Source organism: Denticeps clupeoides, chromosome 10, assembly GCF_900700375.1.
Source record: "Denticeps clupeoides chromosome 10, fDenClu1.1, whole genome shotgun sequence".
NCBI classification, from domain to species: domain Eukaryota; kingdom Metazoa; phylum Chordata; class Actinopteri; order Clupeiformes; family Denticipitidae; genus Denticeps; species Denticeps clupeoides.
Genome location: NC_041716.1, coordinates 2,261,951 through 2,278,017, shown reverse-complemented (window position 1 = coordinate 2,278,017; position 16,067 = coordinate 2,261,951). Strand labels below are relative to the sequence as shown.

The window sequence follows — 16,067 nt, the reverse complement described above, 5'->3', positions numbered from 1 at the left end:
ATGTAGAGTTTTTTACTGCTCCATCTCTGCCAATCATCAAATTCTGTCCTTTCCATAAGTCACAATTTTCATAACTCGTCTACTAAAAAGAATTCGTAGGCACTGAGCCTTGCAGTGTTACGCGATAACGCGTGACTTTGTTCTAAATGTCATACCAACTATGGTGATGGAGCCGCTGGCTTCTGCCATGTCCAGGCGGGTGATAATTTGACAGGTGTACACGCCCTCATCCACGTCCTGCACATCTGCCACTGTGAGATCAGGGTCCTCAAAGGTGTATCTAAAGCACAGGAACACTAAATTAATCCCAAAAAGTATTTCATTCCAGTCATCAGCATTAAAAAATATATGGATTCTAGATTTTTTTTTTTTTTTTAATTGCTGGCTAGTTTTAGCTCCACCCATTTCAGTTTCAATAAAAAAAAGGCCTGTTTTCAAACGGTATTTAATTTTTTTCATGTTTTCTATCTCTTTGTTTTCTGCATTTTTGCTTTTCCACCAAATATTTAGATTTTTTATATTAGATGGCATGGTCACAGTCGGGAATTAAGTGATTACGAAAACACGTGGGAGGGATTTTTGGCTTAATTTCTACAGAACGTATGGCAATGGCGCACTGGCCAATCAGATTACTGAGATCCGCTGGTTCAGGACTTTTCACTTTTTATCCAACACTGATGCAGGGCAGCGGTATTTCATACGAGCCTCGGATCTGATTTGCCTCCCCGGAGATGGCTCCCCTCGTCCTAATTTGATTACGGCAAAAGCAATTTCACTGTTTTCCCCTCGCCCATCATCGGAGCACCTGTTTCAAATCAGACTCCTAATGATCCGGTTAGGCCCGGCGCTCGGCGATGAACATTCGCCAGACAGACTCAGAGCATCCGGATGGGCAGATTTCAGGCACACCGGCCTTTTGGGCACCTTTTCATATCGGCAGCCAATCAAAAGCAATTCAGTAGGAGGCAGCTGTTATTAGCTCCGAGTTAACTATAGGTGACCCAATGGGTCAGCTTGGTATCTCTTGCCGATAAGGTTGCCTGTCCTGTGGATAAACATGAATTGTAAAAGAAAAAAATGATTCATTTCATTCTAAAAATGTTCCAAGCCTCTGAATACGTTGCTGCCATTTTCTTGCAGTTTGAAAAAAAGAACCCACTTCTTGTCATTTGCTGAGTGTATGAGTTTCTGTCCGCTCCTCCTCCACAGAAGCTGATGGTCCAGCTCGGGGTCCACCTTGGCAATGCAGGTGAAGACGACCGCCGTCCCCCGCTGGACGCGCAGATCCAGGGGCGCCGACACGATCACCGTTTGGTCTGAGTACAGAGAGGAAGCGCAAATCAAGGCCCTCGCCGGTCTCTGCCGGATAAATTGCTGCGACTGTCGGGGGAGATGAACCGCCGCCAGGGTAAGAGTGAATTTAATAACGCCAAATGAAATAAGGAGGAGCTCATATTAAATGAAGTGTAATGTGCTCCTGAAAGATATGAAGCGAAGGGACAGGGAATGAGAGGAGGCATGGAAATTCAATAAAACAAACATATGAAAGGTTATGAAGGGTGCAGAGTCATTTGCCGGTGTTAGAACCGTGTGCAATGTTTGTGAAGGTTGATGTGTGTATGGATGACTTACACACATGCAAATCATATTTTAATGAAGCTGTAAAGCTGATGGCTTATATTTAAGCTTAGATCATGTTGGCGCTTATGTCATTGTCCATTTTTACTATATTAGTTACACAGTTATTACTGTCTCTTAACAGTGATGGCTGTGTGTGTGTGTGTGTGTGTGTGTCAGTCACACCCACTGAGCACTTTCAGCTCGGCGCTGATGGAAACGTTGGACTCGGGGAGGTAGCAGGTGTACAGGCCGCCGTCGCCATGGGAGACGTTGCTGATTTGCAGAGAGCCTCCGGTCGCCAGAGTAACTCTGGGGCTCGAGAGGAGCAGGGCGGAGCCGGAGTCCTCACTTTCCCTGGGAAAATAATTACACACAAACACACACACACACACAGCCTTTAAGCCATCATTTGCACAACCATGACACACACGCACACGCACGGATGCATGATATATTCCCCGTATTCGGCCGACACACACACACAGCCATTCGATACACTGCAAACGCACAAACAACGACAGAATAGTAAACACACACACACACACACACACACAGCCATGAGATACATTATTTATGCACAGAAATGCACAACACAGCCGAAAGGAACATCACTCATCTCACATCAGTCATGACACACACACACAACCCTGGAGAGAAACACGTGTGTGAGCGTCATCTGATACACACACACAGTCAGCAGATACACATCTGACACACACACACACACAAACAGAGCCTCAGACACACATTCTGTCTGGGTTGCCAGCTCACGTTCTCGTGCGTTACTCTGCCGGAAGACATCAGAAGTAAATAATGAATCGCAGGCAAGTAAACGTCCACAAAACACGACTGATTCAACCCAGTAGTGGATCAACAAGAAACACACAAAATGGACACTCGGCTGTCAGACGTTTTTTCTTATCGTTAAAAATTATTTCTGGAACAAAATGAGTCTGGCTTTTTGATTGGTTCAGGGGAAATGTTCAGCCCCTGGTTGAAAAGCCTAATAAAAGCCTAATAAAACCTGTCTGCTCTTCCCAGTGAGGGACTGTATAGGAGTAGGTGTGATTTAAACAGTAATTAACAAACTTTCTTCTTCTTAACAGTGTTACAGCAATGAATAACTTCCGCCACAGGTCCTGTAACCAAATTTGTTCCAATTTCAAATAAAATGTCATGCCGCTTCTTTTTGTCTGTCCCGAGGTGGAGACGGACGGAGCAGGCGGGCGGGGCGCTGCATCTGTCACTCACCAGGACACCTCAGGCCGCGGAGAGCCAAATGACTTGCATTCCAGCTCCGCCTTCTGTCCCTCCATCACACCGTAGGTCTTGCCGTCCACAGTTAGGATCTGGGGAGGAAGCTCTGGGGCACGAAAAAAAGAAAAATATCAATTTTACTCTACATTTACCCTTATAGCACCATAAAAATAGGTCGTCTGCTATCACAATTTTAAGCCTTGATATTCTATCAGTCCCAGGATTGTAGTAGCCTAGTGGGTAACACACTCGCCTATGAACCAGAAGACCCGGGTTCGAATCCTACTTACTACCATTGTGTCCCTGAGCAAGACACTTAACCCTAAATTGCTCCAGGGAGACTGTCCCTGTAACTACCGGTTGTAAGTCGCTCTGGATAAGGGCGTCTGATAAATGCTGTAAATGTAAATGTAAATGTAAACTGCTGTCCCTGTAACTGCTGATTGTAGAAGTCTGGTAAAATGCCTTCTAACATGAAGGAACATTAAATCCATCCTGGTAGAACATGTCCAGAGTAAGAAAAGACTTGTAAATATGGCAGTCACATGACTGTCCTACTCGCAGGTCCCACTACGTGGAGGAAGGAAAAGAACAAAATGCAACCACGTGTAGGCGGACCAGGGAGGGAACAGAAGAAGCTCCTCCCCTCACCGATGACATAGACGTAGGTGTTGATCAGGATGCTGCCGTGTTTGTTCTGGGCCTTGCACTGATAGACGGCCGTATCGCCGAACTTCACGTCCTTCAGGACGAGGGTTCCTGCCTCTAGGCTGAGCCTGGAGTCTTTGTCTATTTCTGAGCCCAAAAACAGAAAAGGAAAGACTGATTATAATAACTGATTTCTATTTATTAATCAACATTACCTCTACATTAAGGCACTTTGTGTTCTCCGGCTCACTTTATTTCTCACAGTGTGAAAAACAACACGTTTCATGGACATGAAATGGCTGCCTATTCTTTCCCAAATGATTAATATCTTTATTCATTACTAATGCAAATATTATCAGGAAAATTTCCGTCTCTCTGCCGGCATCGTGGACGATGTGATAGGTACAGGTATGCACCTGAGAGGGGGACGCCATTGATGCTCCAGGTGAGCTGGGGTCTGGGGATGCCGTCAGCCTTGCAGTCCAGCTCCACCGTCTCCCCTGGGGCGTACAGCTCACTCTCCGGTTCCCTGGTCCAGTATGGAGCCGCTGTGGAGGACGACAAACCCATCACATTTACACCTGCTATCCAGACCGAGGACATGCACATCCCGTCCAACTTCTGACTGATATTCATTTTAAAAAAAAATATCTTATATCTCAACCACTTCTTCTTCCTCGGTGGCTGGAATGGACGTTTTAAACCACACCCACCTTCTACAGTGACGGAGTAGGTGTGGATGACCGTGCCCTGGGGATTGTTGGCGGTGCACTGGTACTGGCCGGCGTCGCTCTCGGACACCTCGCCGAATGACAGCAGCCGGTTGTGGTTTTCCGTGGAGGTGCGCGAGGCTGTGAGTTCCCCGTCCTTCCGCGCCCACTGGATGGTGGGGGTTGGGCTACCCACACACACACACACACACACACACACACACTCATAAACAAACTGCCAGGACAGCAGTAACGGGTAGGCGGACGGGCTTTAATGACTCACAGGCCCTGGACGATGCACTCCAGTGCCAGACTCTGGCCCCTCAGGACGTGGTAGCTGCTGTGGGAGCCGCTGGGACGCATCATCTGCGGCCTCCGGCTTCGAGCCACTGAGTTCGCTGGAGACACACACACACACACACACACACACATTACAATGCATGTGCAGCAGTAGTGTTTAAGGTCACACACCCACATGACTGAAGCCGTGACTGTGGTCCAGGTGGGGCCGGAGGTACCTCTTCATGTCACACGGACACGCCGCACATATGTTCAAACCCCACCTTTTACCCCCCCAGCCCGACTGCTAAGACTCCAGCTGTTAACTCAGTACGCTGCGACTAGATACATCCTTTTATTAAAAGTAATTATACATGGTATAAATAATGAATAATTATGCTGTTTAATAATTCATTAATATTCTTTTCAATATACAGCTGAACATTAGCATTATAAAGAATTAGCAGTATACAATGCCCTGTACATGCTATATGGGGCAGTGGTGGCTCAGCGGTCAAGGAAGTGGTTCAAATTCCGAACTGCCAAGGTCCCCCTAAGGTCCCTTTGATGGTGCCTTCCCCAACACGCTGCTCCCCGGGTGCCTTTCATAGCTGCTCACTGCTCATTAAGCATCACAGTGCATCTGCATCACATCACGATGACTTCGTTTAAAACGGGACGTACAGGGGCTGACGGTCAGGGTGATGGCCTCTTTGGACAGGATGGTGCGGGCCTTCAGGTACTGTGCGTTGCAGGTGTAGTCGTTGCGGCTGTCTGCTGTGACGACGTGGGAGAAGTACAGGTTGCCGTCGCGGCCCTGCGTCACGCGCTCGCTCAGCTCGATGTGGCGCAGTCCTGGGCGGGGAGACGGGGAGAGAGGTTAAAGGTGAAATCATGACGGATGGATAAATGGATGGAGGAAGGGGGGACGCGCTCACTCTTGTCCATCCAGTGGATGTTTGGGGGATCTATGCTCTCTGGGGGGTTGCACTGCAGGATGACGCTCTCCCCTTCTTCAGCCTTGATCTTCACCTTCTTCTCCTTCTGCTGGGTGGGGGGACCTGAAAGAAAGAAGGAATTTGTTTCACTGACATCGCGCTCTCACCTCTCTTTCGCACCAGAGCGCTCATTAGTCCCGGTGGGGGGGCCTCGTTGTCCCCTCTGAAATGCCTGCGTGACATCAACTCGACCCGGTTTCTGGGGTAACGGTTGTCAGGGAAACAGGAGGCGGCAGGCCAGCACGGAGCGCAGAATCTCACAGGTAGTTAAAGTCGACGAGCGGCTGCTGTTTTCGTCTGGTTTCGTCTGATCCGAGTTATGTAAGCAAAGTCAAATATTCCTCACGCCTCTGCATGACCTCTGAAGTCCTGCCACATCGACAGCCAGTAAAGCAAGTGATAACATTTGTAAGGTCTCTGTTATTGCCTAATAAAGCAGCCAGGAGCTCTCCCTTGCATCCATTCTAAGCAAAACACTCATGAAAAGGTTGCAGAAACGTGATTTTAACATTTATTGCTTTATACTAATTTACCATCAGTTCTGGTGTTCTGATGTACGCATCAGAATTTTTTTTTTTTCTTCATAATCTAAAGTACATCATATTTTTTTACCTTTAGGCAACTCGTTTATGCATCTCATGTCAGGTGCCTGTAGGAACGTGATTGGTCCATCGATCAGAAGTAGATTATTGTAGATTATTCCCCCGTGTTCCTAGCCATGTCACCCTGCACTGTGGCCTTTATAAGGAATAACACTCACTCTCAGTTCGGACGTGGACCTGGTTGGAGACGGACGTGCCGAGCTCGTTAGATGCGTAGCAGGTGTAGTTGCCGCTGTAGTGGTTGATGGGATTGTCTTCGGAAATGACCTTGAAGGTCCCAGAACCAGGAGACACTGAGAGATCGGGGTTATTGGAAGGGTCCAATTCTTTGCCATCTTTCACCCATCGGAAACTGAAAGAAACAAAGGAAGGAAGGAAAGAAAGTGAATTAGTGAAAAGCTCATTAAATAATGAATATTATTAAAAATGGTCTATTGCCGGTTCTCATGTCTGTGGGGGCTGTGTCGGTAACATACGTGGGTGTCGGTTTCCCGGACGCTTCGCAGGTAAGCGTGATGTCATCGGAAGCAAAGGCTGTGATTGGCTCAGGCTGTGATGTAATCACTGGTGGTTCTTTAACTGCAGGACAATTTAAAGCTATTTTAAACTATTTTTTAATGAATAATTGCATAATACCGAGTAGACTTTGTGAGTTTAAAACATTCAAACCCTATACCAAGAACAAACAGATGTAAAAAGGTCATGATTCACACATTACAAAAACTATTTTTACAAAAATGGTGCAGTTCTAATATTTAGTGCTCTATGTTGTCTGCCAGTCTGTAGTGGTTGATGTTTTTTAGTAGAAGCTCTCAGAACCTCCCAAGTGGCTGATCTTCTGCTCTTTCGTTCCACTGGAGGATCACAAATGGAGTTTCTCTACAAATTATGAAAATGTTGCATTGAATGGGGTGAAATGGAGGTGGAGGTGGAGATGAGGGGAGAAAAACTCGGTAGATACGGCGATGAGGAGGACATTTCCTCAGGGATGGAATAATAGAGACAATAGAGGAAAGCCATTACCTACAGTTTATGATAAAACTGAGTGCTTTTTTTATGATCGTGAAAGTGAAGTGATTGTCATTGTGAAGCACAGCACATGACGACACAACGAAATGTGTCCTCTGCTTTTAACATCACCCATGGTGAGCAGTGGCCAGTGGGCACCCGGGGAGCAGTGTGTGGGGACGGTGCTTTGGGATTTTTTTTTTTCGGGATTCAAACCGGTAGCCTTCCGATTACTGGTCAGTTTCCTTAACCACTAGTTTATCCTGGCTGCATCCAAAATTCTTTGAACTGCAAAAGCATCTGTGATCAGTTAAAGATCACATAATCTTTCCATCTACAGCTGGTTTGTTGTGATATTGTGAGAACGGTTAGAATTACATTAGATGTCATTTAAGAGCCTGTTGCAGGTAAAGCAGGTCCATAAAAATTTTTTAATGGTTAATAAAACAGACTCAAAAGGTCTGAGCATGGGGAATCATTTCATCCCTAAGATGGGTGTGGCCTGTGCTCCCCATGCTGGTGGAGATAATAAGGCGGCTGATGGAATGCTTCGGGCTCTTCTGCATTTATTGGAAGCGGAGCAGCGCCACTCATCTCTCATTTCCCGGCGCTTTGATCTGCCGCTTCTGCTGCAGTTGAGAAACAAGCACCTCTTCACTAGCATCTAAATGTGTCTTCTACTGACGCCATTTACCGCAAATAAGGCTAAATTCAACAACGACTGGGAAAAACCATCACAGGTTGGACCGGAACGCTCCCGTCAGCCAATCTGTGATGGAATTGCGACGGTTGAGACTCAAGAAGCACAAACAAGACAGTGAGTGAGACATCGGGAGACACTTACAGTCCTTTATGTGATCTGTCATCCAGCGCAGCAGGAAGAGGAGAGACAAGACGTTAATGAAATGCTGGACATGCACTTGCTGGACATGCAGAGTGCTCTTGACGTTCACACTGGCTGAAACGTCCCCAATCAGACGCGAAAAATTAATTTTCCGCGTCTGTTTGGACTCACAAATCAGATATTTCCACTTTCAAATATTCACCTGGATCATCTGATTTAGCCGTGTTTTGCTTACGTGCACCGCTGTCAGCCAATCCGGGCAGAGCAGCGACAATTTAAAGGGTCTTCATGCACATCATGGTTCAGGCCACTTAATTATGTACAAGAGTAATCTAGCACAATTAAAGCCTAAAAACCAAGACATTTTCATGCCATAGACACACACACAGAGCATAACCCTAACCCTCATTCATCTAAATGGAACCCAGTTGGAAATGGAACCCACAGTAGTGATCTCGATCTTCAAAGCACATGCATAGCCGTCACAAGGCACAAAGTCACACAAAGGTCCACTGTGCAGCGGTTCCGAAGCACCCCTTGAACATTCGTCATGCAAGAGTTCTCCCCACAACGTTCCCTGCAGCAGAAAGAGGAACCGCAGGTCCCCGAATTCTGGCGCCGCTCTTTTATTGATTGCTTCGTGCAGCGCCGTGCCGGCCTTGGACACGCAAAGGTCACTAATTGCAAGTCAAGAGAAACCTTGACCTTTCCGTGTGTCCCTCTGCCCCGACACCTTCATCTTAAAGCGACGAATCGGCTTGGGGGGAAAAAAGCTTTTACTGCTTCCCATGTCTCAGTGTGTGTGTGTGTGTGTGTGTGTGTGTGTGACTCACTGATACTGATCTGGTGGAGCTGCTGCTACAGCAGATGATACGATTCGTATTTAGAACAGAACACCGAAACGAAAAAGACCGCATTTAGCTCCTTGGTTTTACGGTTTTTTTTTTACCAACACAGGACATTAATCCACTTCTGATCCACTTATGATCTAATCAGCACCAGATCTGCGGCGCCACACCAGATCAATTTTCTAATCAATTAAGCAATTAGACACATTCCCAGAGCCGCTGACAGTCAGGAGCGCATCGCTTCAACAAGGGGTCAATAATTCGCCGCAATTCCCAGGATACTCACAGTTTGACGGAATGTGGATGGCCGCCTGGCCGGGGGTGATGGGCAGGACGAGGAGGAGGGCAAAGAGAGGGGTCAGCGGCGGTGGGCTCCGCCCTCTGCTGCCAACCTGCTGTCGTGGTTTGGTACCCATTGCTCACTGGTCCATTAAAGTTGCACCTGCTCACACACGTCTCAACACACGTGGTGGTCCACAGTGTCTCCAGGCATAGAACTGCTCCTCTTCCTCCTCTTCCTCCTCGCCTCGCTCCCCACGTCTCTTTTTCTATTTCTTCTCTCGGAGCCACGCCCTCCTGCTGTCCTCTTTCTGAAGGATAAAGGAGAGGGGGAGTGAAGGGGGAGGAGCCTCACACGTGTCAGAATGAAGGAATACACTGTATTTAGGGCTACTTATATTATTAAATATTCTGACAATCATACGCAGAAACCGGTGAAACCAGGTGACAAAATGGTCCCAATCCTGCTTATTTCAGCTTGTCAGTATTCTAAGTGATATTGACATTACTGATGCTAATATTAAGCATGATATCAAATAGTGACATAATCATTACTCCTAATATTCAAACTGATGATGATATGAATGTTCTTGTTCTACATGTACAATCGCTCTGTGTGTGTGCGTGTGTATATATATATACATACACACACACACACACAGATTGATAGATTGGATTGAGTGTCCAATGTAGTACCTGAACATTCATATCATCATCAGTTTGAATATTAGGACTAATCTGTCTGTTTATCCAACCATCCATCTATCTACGCTCAAAAAAATTGTATCAGATGATTTTCTGATTGATGATATTTATCATATAAAAATGGTAACATACATTATAATAGTTATAGATCGTATCCAATACAAGATTATGAATATTCATGTCTATCTATCACCCTTTCTTCACTTGACTCATCCATCTATCCATCCAAGGCTGGTTGCAGCGCAGCATTGCTGCACATGCCGAGACAGCTTTCCTACACAGATGGCGCGACCCCGACTGCACCACAAGCGGCAGTGATCCGGCGGCCGTGCAGAAACGTGTGCAAGAGGCTGGAGGAGTTGCACGTGGAAGCAGGGTGGGGTGTGTGGGTGCAGAGGCCGCCAGAATACACCTCCCATTAGACAGGCTATCAGTCAGGCTGCGGGGGACGGGGCTGCACTCCAGAACCAATCACGCGCTCCCATCCGTGCCGCACAATCATAACGCGAAACCACAAAGCCCGACCCGGTTCATCTGTCCCACCACAGAAGCACATGTTCCCAGACGTCTTCCAGAACGCGCGCGGTGGGAATAGGCTTTATTTATTTCATTTAATTTCATTTTATTTCATTTTACCGCAGCTGCCGGCTCTGGCTCTAAACCACCTGGCAGTGCCAGAGCTCACTGACCTTGGGGAGGAGGAGAAGGTCACTGTGATGGTGGAGAGAGGTGGAGAAATGGGAGGAGAGAGAAACAGACGGTGGGCGGTGGGCTAACATTATTTCACCTCCTCCTTTCGATGTGCATCACTATCATTACCACACGTAAAAAAAAATAATTATGAATTGAATACGTTATGGACTAATCTAAAACATAATAAATACAGACGATGAGGGTAGACAACCAATGTATACATATCATAATCGGCACTTTCAACTGCTTCAGTCGTCTCACATTCTAATAAAGTGTGAATAAAGATAAACTGGGTGGCCAAATGGCACATGGAGGGGGGTTTGAACACACACAAACACACACACTCGCACACCAGATGCTACAGGGTAGGCGTCTTTAATGAAAAATTAATTTGTCTTTAAATGCATGTGACATAGACGTGCGTGTTATGTGTTTTGCAGTTAATGGCTTGGTTATGATATTCAACAATGACGGGAACGGTTACACGCCCTGTCGCCGCACTGTCATAATTTGACTTTTAAACAGGGATGAGCGAGGTCATTAAATGCGGTCACCACCTCTTGCAGTTCAATACCTCGGCCAGGGAGCACCAAGAGTCCGAGATGAGAGGAATTAGCGTGGGGTGGGGCGATGGAGGGTGGGGTGATGGAGGGTGACAGCTGAGACCTCCACTGAATCACACCTCCCACGATCAATGGGCCACCGTGCCCCTCCATCGTCCTCCTCTTCTCCTCTGTACTACCTGATCGGCACGCATGGTGGGCCGGTGGACAATTACAGGCTGCGTAAATGAAGCAAGAGTGACGGCTGAATGACAGATTAGGGCGGGGCAGGGTGTTCACTGAAGCAAGAGGGAACGGGGGGAAATGTTCGGGGCTGAGCAAGACTCCATTAGCCGTCCCCGGGTGCCACGCCCGCTCCTTCTGGAGCCACGCCTGATCAAGCCGCTACGGGCCGCCCGTCCGTGATAAAGGTCCGGGCCCCCCGACGGAAGGCAGCAAATGAGAACAAGCTAATAAAAAAAAAAAAAAGAAAGAAAACACTACAAGAGCACTGATGAATGTCAGGCCCCCCGCATAATGAGGGCCCTTGCGAGGGCCCAAGGGCACCCAGGCGTGCTGATAAGAGTGGCGTGAGGCAGCTGTCGGCGTGCGGATTACACCAGTGGTCCCATTAGCGACCACGTGAGAATAAGATCGACACAATGGCTGGAGTCGATAGCATCTAAAGAATCCGTTACCTGCCTCATCGCCTGCGGACATGATGCAGGACCCTCACCCGGCTTTTAAAACCCTCCCAGAAAAGTCCCCATGAACAGAATTCACTGTTATTTTACTGTTGATCTACATTTGATTCTAAATTTAGGGCAACCCCTTTTCATGAATGCAGCTAGCATGACTGCTAATTCATACGCATTGTCACCATCAAATGTTATTACTATTAAACAATGCAAAATGACAGAAGATTACACTAATTACAATATATGTTTAATACAGACAGTTCCTCAAATTCACACAGAAAGACATCAAGTGTCCCTTTGAACGTCAAATCCACACGCGCCCTCACAGAAAAGGGCTAAATTAGCATTTAAACCCGCTCAGTGGGAGCAAATTGCAGGCCTCGCTCGGCTCCGTGGGATTTGCCGCCGTTGCACCGGCGCGTTTGAACGGCGCCCCATCAAAGCGTAGAGACGAGGGGCTGGGGGGGGGGCGACAGGAGATCTGGGAGGGGATCCGGGCTAATTCTGCCTGCAGCTAGCAGCTAATGACTTCCTCTCCTGCCGCACCTTGACGCGCTCGAGTCCATTTTTTTTTTTTTTTCTCGGTCATTTATCATGCCCTCACTTCGCTGAACGCTTCAGACTTCGGGTCATTTCAGACTTAAAAGCCACACCGGTGGGTTAGCGGCAACGCTAATCGTCGGACCTGTAGATGCTGAGCACACGCGTGTGTGTTCAGTCCCGCCGCTCTTTTTACACGCGGACACGTCCTGTCGTGCCGCCTCTTTAAATATTCACCACCCTCCTGCTGAGAAGAAGGGTATTCGGGACCCTCGAACCCTCGAAACCCTCCTTGAGGGGACGAGTCTGTCTAGAGGAACCAAGAAGGAGCCGGAGAGGAAGGAACGGAACAAAGAACGTGGGGAAGATCAGACAGTAAGGGAGGAAAGGGGATAATAGAAGGTCCTCCGATACAAAGGGGGGGGGGGGTCTTGTAATTCAGGTCCAGCCCCCCCCCGCCCCAACAGGTTAAATAATTTATGGCCTCCTCCACCCGTCGGTGCAATTTCCCCCCGACTTCACCTAAATCCATAATTCATGTGCGAGGCCTCGCCTCTTGATCCGGTCTGAGGCCAGATTCCGGTCCGTCCCGTACGCACCCGTCGCAGCTACTTCCTGTCGCGGCTCGTTGTGAATGCACGAGCCTGTTGCAGCGCCATAACTCCATAACGGCTGGTTTAAAGGGGGGAAGGCCTTGGGAAACTGTCCCACACGAGGACCACCACCACTCAGGCACCAATTCCAGCGTGTGGCGACGAGTCAATATTCAGTGTATTTGGAGTGTGTGTGTGTGTGTGTGTGTGTGTGTGTGTGTGAGTGTGTGTGAAGAAAGCGCTTCCTGAACGCCGGGCTCCAGAGGGACAAGTGGCCATTTCCCCGTCGCCTTTTGTCATTTATTCGTTTCGCTGCCTTTGAATCCCTGCCTCAATATTGTTCTTCCCCCTCGGCCCCCCACTGCCCACATTCCCGCACCGCTGCGTCCTTTATGTGCCGCGGGGATGTAATAAAGTGCGCACGCCGATCGTCACTCTGCTGACAAGCGGGAAATATTGCCGCCTTTATCCACCTGACGTGACGCAGGAGGCGAGTCAAGGCCCCGGCCGAGCGATGCAGAACGGAAAATTAAAAACTCTAGATGTCAAGTCTAGATGTATGTGTATAAGCACATTTTTATTTTTTTATGATAAAACTCCAAATGTAACTCTAAATAATGTTTTTTTTAAAAAGGTGATAATCAGTCACGTGATCTCTAATCTAAGCATGAAGCAATTCTGGATTTTTATTTCTGCAGCTGGCTGAGACATGGTGATGGTTATTCATTTCCAGGCCCTCCATTGGTTCCAGTCCCTGTGTGACGGTGGTTAATCTGGGTTAAATGATTCGCTGCCGCAGTCGCGCAGGGAGGATGAGTGAACGCTGGCCTGGACCGGTGTAGCCGCGCCCATAAAAGAAAAAAAAAAACACCGGTTCCACCGTCTTCTCTGCCAAGGTGAAGGGTTAATGTCAGGCCGGGGAAAAAAAAGCGGGAGAAAATAAAGAGTGTCACTCGTGGGGGGGGGGTGTACCGCCTACACTCGCCATCCATGTTGCCATGACAACGCATGGGGTCTCCACATCTCAACAGGCGCCCCTCCCCTCCGGCGCAGATATTCAGTTATTCATACACACGGACGCAGCCGAATCTGGAGAGAGTGAGACATGCACACGGGCGGAGATAATGCGGCGCCTTTATTCAAAGTCAAGAGGGGAGGGGTTGGGGGGCAGCGATTCGCAGCCCCTACATCCGCCTTCCCTCTCTTTTTAGCAGTCAGTACATGTCGAGCGTACTCGCACAGGAGGCGTTAAGCCGAGGCCGCGACGAGGCAGCGGTCAGGCTTTATTTATATATTGATGCCCCCCACCCCCGAGACACAATCAAATCGGAGGAATGAAAGACGTGGTGAATAATTAAACCGGCGGTGGAGTCATTAAGGGCAGCGATGGGCGCTGGGACGTCGAAGGGATGGGTGTAGCTGCACGTGCGGCGAGTGGGTCCACACATCATCTAATTACCGCAACGCTGCCGTATGCCTGCGTGGAAATCCACAGGTTAACGGAGCCTGACGTATTATGCAGAGAGAGACACGCGTCGCGGTCCGCTTTAAATGATCAGCGCTTAACAGCTTCTACTACGGGGGTGTGTACCCATGATGCACTGTGGTAATATACATTTCTACACTCGCCTCTTTATTTAGTCCACGTCATGAAGAGTAGAAGTCAGTGCCTAATGCGGTTTGACCCGGCGCCATGTCTACAACTGCCAGAGTTCACGGATGACAAGGTGGCTAATCAGGTGGACGCAGCTAGCAACCACGCATCCGTCCATCCATCCGTCCATCCATCCATCCATCCATTTTATACGGCATCTTATCTAGGTCAGGGTCACAGGGAGACCAGATCTGACCTCGGAGGAGGTCGGAATCACGCAACCGTTGTCCGAACGCGGCCTGATCGCCGCGCCAGCGCTGATCAGAGAACAGCGATTGCGCGACTGGAGTCGCACCAGGAAGCTGCGCCCTGATTGTATCTACGCCCGTAACAGGAGGCATTATGGGATAATAGAGTCAAGCAGGCGCATCAGCGCCGGAGAAGCCGATTTCTAGGGTCTCTCTCTCTCTCTCTCTCTCTCTCACACACACAGTTCATCTTCATTAAACGTTACTCGACCCAATTAAAGAGTCGGCGTCTACGAGAGACAGTTCGGCTGTAAATATGTAATTAGCGATGCCTGCGGTGACAACAGCGGCGCGCCGCGAAGAAGCACAAGGCGAGGCCAGAGACGCGGGGGGTGTGACAAAAACACGTATGAACCGATTTTGGCGGCGGTAAATAGGAGTCCTCGTAGCGGCGCGAAATTAGGCGGAAAAAGCCATTACTGGTGACCTTCTCCGTCTCGGCCCTCCCGCCTTTTGTGTCGCTCGCGCTCCCGTTTTTCCGCACCGGTGCGGTTGTCTCGACCGGGCTCCGGCGCCGACCTTTGACCTCGTTCTTTTTCTTTTTCGTGCTTCCATTTTTTTCTTCTTCTCCCAGGAACAGCTCGTGGGCAGGGGGGCAAGGAGAACAGAAGCGAGGAGCAACAACTGCGCTGTACGAGCGGATTAGTGTCACTCCGCCCTGCTCTACAGTAAAGGAAGAGCCCAAGAAGAAGCACGAGAAGGTACAACCAAACACAGGCGACAACATTACAATAAAACCCCACTGAGCTCAGGCTAATAATAATGACATCATCCCGTCCAACTTAACTTCTTCTCATTTACATTTAAGGCGTTTGGCAGACGCCCTGATCCAGAGCGACTTACAACGTGCTTCCATGTCACCATGGATGAAGTGATCAGTTCTGGTTCACTAGGACCCCCAACTATGAATACAATCTTTTTATTCACTCTGTTCTAGTTTCTATACAGAAGTCAGACAAGAAGAAGGTTACAAGTTCATCTGAATATTCTCTAAAGAGGAAGGTCTTGAGCTGTCGTTTGAAGGTGCTCAAGAAGTACTGGAGGCTCGGAGTATACCAGGTGCAGTGCGAGGTGTAGTAAGGGCTGTGAGGTAGGATGGTGCTGCTCCATGTTTGGCTTTGTAGGCCAGCATCAGTATTTTGAACCTGATGCGTGCAGCTACTGGGAGCCAGTGGAGGGAGCGTAGCAGAGGGGCGGTGTAAATGTAAATGTAAACTTCTTCTCATGTTGGGGCAGCTTTGAATCTGAAATTGGAGAAACATTAGTAATAAAATGTGTACCGATGTGTGCGCAAATCCATA

General features: G+C 48.4%; 1 protein-coding gene across 6 annotated transcripts in view; it reads right to left on the bottom strand.

Moving 5' to 3' along the window:
* The window catches only part of l1cama (L1 cell adhesion molecule, paralog a), a 31,476-nt gene that overhangs the window by 7,165 nt on the left and 8,244 nt on the right, over positions 1-16,067 (bottom strand). For 5 of the 6 annotated variants that reach the window (XM_028993553.1, XM_028993552.1, XM_028993554.1 and 2 more), the window contains exons 2-15: positions 9,101-9,404; positions 7,967-7,981; positions 6,591-6,693; positions 6,273-6,466; positions 5,453-5,575; positions 5,199-5,369; positions 4,519-4,633; positions 4,239-4,423; positions 3,942-4,073; positions 3,529-3,672; positions 2,872-2,983; positions 1,808-1,974; positions 1,160-1,316; positions 156-280 (exon numbers count right to left, since the gene is read on the bottom strand). In XM_028993553.1, coding sequence (XP_028849386.1) covers positions 156-280; positions 1,160-1,316; positions 1,808-1,974; positions 2,872-2,983; positions 3,529-3,672; positions 3,942-4,073; positions 4,239-4,423; positions 4,519-4,633; positions 5,199-5,369; positions 5,453-5,575; positions 6,273-6,466; positions 6,591-6,693; positions 7,967-7,981; positions 9,101-9,230 — 1,873 coding nt within the window. In that variant the 5' untranslated portion in view covers positions 9,231-9,404. The remainder of the gene's footprint in view (positions 1-155; positions 281-1,159; positions 1,317-1,807; positions 1,975-2,871; positions 2,984-3,528; positions 3,673-3,941; positions 4,074-4,238; positions 4,424-4,518; positions 4,634-5,198; positions 5,370-5,452; positions 5,576-6,272; positions 6,467-6,590; positions 6,694-7,966; positions 7,982-9,100; positions 9,405-16,067) is intronic. The other variant, XM_028993557.1, reaches the window with a different exon arrangement.